The sequence below is a fragment of the Papilio machaon genome, chromosome 10, assembly GCF_912999745.1.
Source record: "Papilio machaon chromosome 10, ilPapMach1.1, whole genome shotgun sequence".
NCBI lineage: Eukaryota > Metazoa > Arthropoda > Insecta > Lepidoptera > Papilionidae > Papilio > Papilio machaon.
Window position 1 is genome coordinate 8,443,750 of NC_059995.1, and position 7,337 is coordinate 8,451,086.

At 32.7% G+C, this 7,337-nt stretch overlaps 1 protein-coding gene across 1 annotated transcript; it reads right to left on the minus strand.

Annotated features, from left to right (window-relative positions):
• Positions 1 to 5,217: 5,217 nt before the first annotated feature.
• On the minus strand, positions 5,218 to 6,930 carry LOC106721397 (allatostatin-A receptor). The gene is made up of 3 exons (XM_014516323.2): positions 6,045 to 6,930; positions 5,770 to 5,925; positions 5,218 to 5,448 (listed from the first exon to the last, which is right to left on the minus strand). The coding sequence occupies exons 1-3, from the start codon at positions 6,870 to 6,872 to the stop codon at positions 5,344 to 5,346; spliced, it is 1,089 nt and encodes a 362-aa protein (XP_014371809.2). The 5' UTR covers positions 6,873 to 6,930; the 3' UTR covers positions 5,218 to 5,343.
• Between the last annotated feature and the right edge of the window lie 407 nt (positions 6,931 to 7,337).

The following is a 7,337-nucleotide window of genomic DNA, read 5'->3' on the forward strand; positions in this document are numbered from 1 at the left end:
GCTATTTGTACAGTTCGTGACCTATCAGACGATCTGTAGCACGCAATATTTTTTTCATGTAAGCCAACATTTACATAATGCAAGATATTAGTAAATTGACATTGACATTGAAATGTTAACGTTTAGGTTTATAACCGGGATATAAATGTGTTTTATTGGTTTAATGGTGGTCACTTTATACAGGTAAGTATGGTCGCCTTCGTTCACAGTGTTTCACTTTACGCGACGATCTTTTAGGCTTCTTGTTTTTGGTTTAATAGCAGACTAATTGTTTTTAAAAAGAAAAACCCATTTACATTGTAATATTTATATTGTGTTGGAAATAAAAAAGTACAAGGTATTTTTTCTGTAATTGGAATATTGCAAATGGAGGCGTCAGCGAATATTTGTTTCATCGAAAGAGTGAGATTGACCAATTTTAAAGCATAAATTAGTGTTATCACTAGTTGATTACAACAGATAATTTAATTGTCTTTTGTTTATTTGATAAATTCAGTAGTCAACGAATTCATTCTATTGCCGTTGTATGACGTAAATTGTCCATTAAAAGTTTGAGTGGAATGAAATGTTTACAGTAACAGGTCTATTATAGCGTCAGTAAGTGTCAACTGAGAATTATCCTCACCCTAAGCTGTATATTTAGGACGCAGCTGGTAAACAGTTCGGCAAAACAAGTCATTCGCATTGCAATGAATTTGAGTAGGCATTTTTGCAAGAACGCCAATTATTTATTCAAATTACTACATCTAGTATATAAAATTTCCATGTCACAATGTTATAACTAACATTTTTTCGGACACACGGAAGCTTTACAGATTGTTATGAAATGTTATATTCATATTCAGTAGGTCTGAGAATCTGCTACTATCTATTTTTCATACCGCTATTAAGTTTTTTTTAACTGCGCGGACAGAGTCGCGGGCGACAGTTAGTTTTATAATAAAATAAAGTCTCGTTACTACTTTAAATTAATAAAATAATTGAGTCACAGGCTAAGAATAATATTCTCTTACGAAAACAATGAAAGCAGTAATGTTTTTAAAGGATAACGTTTTATACTTACTCGTAGTTTTAATGGACCGATGTTTTTGCTTCTTTGATGAATAAAATAAAATTAAAATACCTTTAAGAGTAGAAATCATAATAAGATATTTAACGTCTTTTTGTCATCAAAAATTAGAGTTATCATAAACTACACATTTAGTTTCCCTTAAAAATTTTAAATGTTTCTGACTCCAAAATTACACGTCTTTAATAATTATTTATATTTAAAAAACATAGCGCACGACTTATTACAGGCCTTTGCAGACTTTTATGTGTAACTTTTAAGTATTGAAAAGTTTTAACAACGTGTCAGAAGTTTTAAACTCTTTCAATAATGAATTCATTATAATAATACAGGTACTTATATTTCGGTTAAATATTTACTAATATACCTTTGTGTGAAAATTAATGTATCAAAATCATCTTTTACTTTCTACCCATTTCGTTACAATGTCATTTAACTGTCAATGCGATTAGTTGTTGGTTTCTGAGACCAAAATTTCCGTTTAAAACATATTGTTATCTCAGTTTTTTTTAAAGATAATGACAGGGATGACGATATTTTTTATACAAAGATTATAATCTTAGAAACCCACGGTAGGTTGAATACAGGTCTAGCAATATACATAAGTACTAAAAATACTAGAATTATAGTTCTGATGTTGACAGTTTGCTGTACTATGTTATGTAAGTATGTTCTATGCTGTTAATTTATTTTCTTGTACATAAACTTCCTATTTCCGATACTATTATGTTTTGAAAAAAATGAACAAAAATATTATAGACAAATATTTCGAATATAACAAAATCTTTAACCGTTGTCAGTGTCATGAAGCATCACTACCGCTGTCTTTCAAAAAGAATTGAATTTTCTTACTTTTTGCATAAATAAAACTAGCTGTCGCTCGCGAATCCGTCCGCGCTTGGTTAAAAAAAACTTAACAAGTACACTGTGTGTTCTTCCACACTATGCTCTACCTCTATGCCATTTACATGCAGCCGTTCTGTAGATATCTTCAAAGAAACATACATCTAAACATTCGCATTTATAATATTTGTAAGATTTGTAAGATATACCACATACTTAAACATACAGAAAGGTGTAAAGTGGGAGTATATACAAAGACTGGCAACGCATACGCAGTTTCTCTAGTGTTGCGGATGTCTATAGAAGTCGTTGATCACCTCGGTGTTCCCGCCACTCATTTACCTCCTTCTCTTATAAAAATAAAAATGTCGTCTTCAATGAATTACGAGCCATTCCAGAAATAGCGTTACATGTTATTTATTTGTCGTTGTTGAATCAACAGTTGTGATGACAAATAAATAGCTTATGAGTGTAACGTTGATGCTTACCTCTATTTCACAAAATGAATTTAGAATTAAAAAAAACTGAACTACAAAATGTTAACGTGTTATGGAATTCTAGCTTTTAGTTGATACAAATTTCTCGACTAAATTTATTAATTACGGTCTTACGTAAGTTAGGAAAATACACCCTTGGTAACACGATAGTGTTGCCGGAAGTTTTGTAATATTTAATACAAACGACCCTAAAGTTGCTGATATATAAATTAGTTGGAAACAATTAACTCATATCCGGTTAATTTTGACAAAATTTGAAAATTTTGAATATACACATAAATTAATATATATTGGAACGAAGTTCCTTATCGCGCGTTGTGAAAGGGGGCTAGACGGAAAAAATTCTTACGAAAAGTTGTCACGACACTTTTTGCTATAGTAACCATGGCAACGACGTGACAATATATAACGAAAATTCATAGGAACTTCGTTCCATCCGGGTGTCCCTTGACACCTCTCAAGTTTTTTTTTATAAAGCTGATTGTACATGTGACGAAAAATTGTACGCAATCTTACTAGTTTTACTAATATTATAAATGCGAATGTTTAGATGGATGGTTGTTTGTTTGAAGGTATCTCCACAACGCCTCAACGGATCTGAATAATATTTGGCATGGATATAGAACATAGACTGAAAGAACATATAGGCCACTGTTTTTTTTTTTTTAATTCCACGCGTACGGAGTCGCGGGCGACTACTAGTATAACATAATTGAAGCGCTGATAATAATGTCAGTTCCCAGTAAAATAATTATAGCGCGGACAGATAGTGTCAGTTCGGATTACGTCCGGCAACAACAAGGTTTTTTCCACATTGTTTAGATTACGTCTATAATTATAAAAACTTCCTCTCTGTTTTTCCAACCGAGTAAATACTCTTTATGTTATTTAAACTGAAAATACGTCGTAGATTTAAGCTTTTACTTATCTCCAAAGAATATTCAAATAATTGTATATAAGACAGTATAGAAATATTTATTAAAAATCATCAGATAGGCAGATAATTTTCCATCGATTACAAGACGACCGTAAAAGAGTATTTATTCGGAGTGTATTGCTATGAACAAATTTCTCATTATATTTTCCAAGAACTTTCTCTAATGATTTCATGTTACAATATTCCTTCTTGTACTTGGGCTGTTGATATTTTGTTCTAAGAATCCACCTGAATCTTGCTTTTGAGGACTTAAGAAAAAGTATCGAAACTTGTATTAACTATTTCAGGAATTCGTAAAGCTATGATAAAAAATATCTTCTTTCACTCGAAAAGAAAACTGTATATCTTACTAACTTTATACTTAAATTCGAATGTCTGGAGTCGCTGCAGTCTTTTTAGATAGATAATGGTTAGAAGTATGTTCTGAACGGCTGCATGGATTTCGATGAAATTCGGTATTGATGCGGAACGTTGTCTAGAAGAACACATAGGCTACCTATGATCCCGGAAATGTGTACGGTTTCCGTCGGATATGTGTAATTTACATATGTACTCGTTAATTACTCATCGGTTCAACAATCTCATTAAAATTTGGCACAGATATAGGATATTGTTTTGAGTAACAGATTAGATACCCTTTTTAATTCTGCGCAGACGATGTCGCAGTCAAAAGCTAGTGATTTAATAAAGAAAAACGAAATTGTCACAAATAAACTATATTTGAACACAAAATAACTGTAGTCGTAAGACTTTCGCTGTTTGAGATGTATTTGTTTGGATAATGTAATGCACGCCATAGTTCATGGAATACAACTAGAGTTTTAAAGAACGTCAAAATAATCGTGTTTATAAAAATGCTTTTAAATCGAACGAAATGGAAAACGCCGCGTAGGCGGTTTAGATTTAAGACTGATGCTTACATAAAAACAATGTATACAAATATTATCTAGAATTAAATAAAGTACCAGTAAATTGATTACGGCGCTGGGGCTCAGTTTAAGTCCTCTTCTTCTTGTTGAAGGTAGCAATAGAGCAAGCGGTCTATGTTGCCAAAATAGTGAAATAACCGATGTCAATAAATTTCTGCGATATGTTAAAAGGTTGCAGATGAGTTGCCTACTTTAAATAGATATTTGATATTACATTTATTTTATTTCGACGATAATTTTTAATGGAAATAAAACAAAAAAAAAATTTTTGTAATTACTTTAATATTTCTAGCAATAATTGATACAAACATTTTTTGATAGATTTAACATTTTATACATTTACGATGTATTTTAACTAATTTAATGCATTTAAAATACATTTTATAATTATAAAGGGTAATGAAAAATCAATAATATTACATAATTAACTTACGAGTACATTTGACGATGTCTATAAAATGTGTTAACTATTCTTTCTACCTAACTAACATTTAATGTTTTGTACAGTTCTACAACTTTATCTAAATATTTATTTTCTTTGGTAATTCGATGTTATACAGCTACATAAACTATTATATAACAACTACTTGATAACACTAACATCTCATTTACTATTATATTAGGGCTCATAAATACAGTAGTAAATAAGATAAATTTTATATACAATTTATTTAAAATCTAAATATGTTCTATTTAAAACCATTTACATAAACAACCATCGCAAAATTAACGTCATTTAACAATTATTATCTTTATATACAATCAAGTTTTTGATATAAATGTGTTATTTAACAAGAATACATATCTGTCAGCTTTATTTACAGCTTAAAAAATATAATACACTGAATAAATCAAATCAACAAGCTTCGGATACACTATTATATTTTTGTTATGTATTGTTAAATATTGCAATGTCATTTTACTTTGTATTTAAATGATGGTTCAAAGGTTAGCATAACTTGAAAATATCAATTACGTATTTAGGATTCGAATGATGGTTTGGGTCGCACTTTGTGATTAAACGACGCTGATTTGCTCGTTGCGTCGCGCGCGACCCGGCAGCGATTCTCAGACGATGTCGTGACATGAGTTACCGTTGCCCGTTCTGGTCGTCTTCGTCGGTTGAGGACGACCGGAGGTGACGTCGGTGTATGGCGGCGGACAATACATTACCTGAGGAAAATAATGTTTTCATTAACCAACAGTAACTGAAGCGATTTTAATTTTTTTTAAATATCAAACACAGTAAAATCTCCGCATTCGCCCACGAATTATGAAAACCGCAATTATCAGAATAGCAAATAAGTAGATTTGACTGCACTTACGTAAAGCAAGCAGGAAAGTATATAAAGATTATTGGAATTGACCCTCGTCAACGTCTTAATCTGTAGACGGTAAACATAATCATAAAATATCGAAATTTTTCAGTTATCTATGACATGTAATATTTCAATAATGAAATTAGCTAATCAAGTATTTTCAAAGAGTAATTACCTTCCTAAAGGCGACCCTGAAGTTTTCGGAGAGAAAAGCGTAGAGCACGGGGTTGACGCAGCTATTCATGTAGGCGAGCACATGCGACACGATCTGCGCCGTCACAGAGAAGTACGTTATTGTGTACTTGTCTAGCGCCTTCACCAGCAGGATTATCTGCGACAAAACATTACAAAATCTTGTAAAGTTACATGACTCACAATCAAGTACTAAAAATAACAAGATATATTAAAAAATTCAGAAATTAAATCATCCAATAATTCAAGATATTTTACCTGAATAGGACACCAGCAAACTGCGAATACCACAACCACGACCACAACCATTCTAGTAACTTTCTTTCTTCCTCTCCTACTTTCTGCAGATACTCTTCCCCCAGGAGCACTCTTCCATAACCTCGTCAGCATACACATGTATAGAACGCTTATCAATGCTAGAGGTACCACGTAAGAGGATAGAAAGAAAGATAGTTGAAATCCCCACTTGCTGTACCCGTGGTCTTCTAAAAAGACGCATGACGAATGATTTCTATGAAAATAGGAGTACTCCCTTTCGCCATGACAAATACCAACAGGTATAGCGGTGGTCAGAATAACTACCCAAATGCAACCTATAGCCATTAATGCGTTTTTCTCAGTTCTGATAGACATAGAGGCTATCGGATGTACAACCGCCATAAATCTATCCAAGGACATCAAGACCAATGTGTAGACTGACGCATGAGCAGTGACCACGATAAAGTATTGAACAACTTTGCACCACCAGTCACCGAATGGCCATCTTGGCATAACATAATCGGTGGCTGTGAACGGCACGCAGAAGGTTACGAAGAGCAAATCGGCGACTGCAAGGTTGATGATGAGGAGATTGGTGGTCGATCTCATGCCAGGATTTGCAGCCACCACCAGAACGACCAAGGCGTTGCCGACCAAACCGACGATACCAATGAAACCGAAGAAGATCGGAACAACTCGTGACACGACTTTCTCCAAGAGCTCGCCATTTTCATATTCAGCGCTGTAGTTGCATCCACCGAAACTGTTCAGTTCTTCGTCGGTTAGATTCAAGCATATGCTGAAGAATTCGTCTTCTGCAGAATCCATTTTTGATTTATTCTCTTATCATGTTTGTTAAAATTTTATATTTCTGTGTTCTATGTCAAGGTTTCTACCTGAAACAAAAGAAAATGTTAAAGAATACTTCTACAATAGCATCTTAATGTAATCAAATATTTGAAACATCAAAATTAAAGCCTATATTTACACTAAATTTTATTTTTCTTAATGTAAAAGAACTAGCCTCACAAACTGACCTAATTCGAAGAAAATAAATATTAAGTAAAAGGCTGAACTTAAAATTCTCTCATGTTAACCCACTGTAACTCATAAATTATGTATCACAGATCCTGCACTGACTTAGAATGCTACCGAACATTATTAATTCAATGTGCATCTATAATTTCTTCTCGAATATCTCTAACTTGTGGTCATTCACATCAAATTAGAGAACTGAAATATGTTAATTATTTTGGTAAGTGTTTCTTCATTGATTTAAAGTTTGCTGTAAAA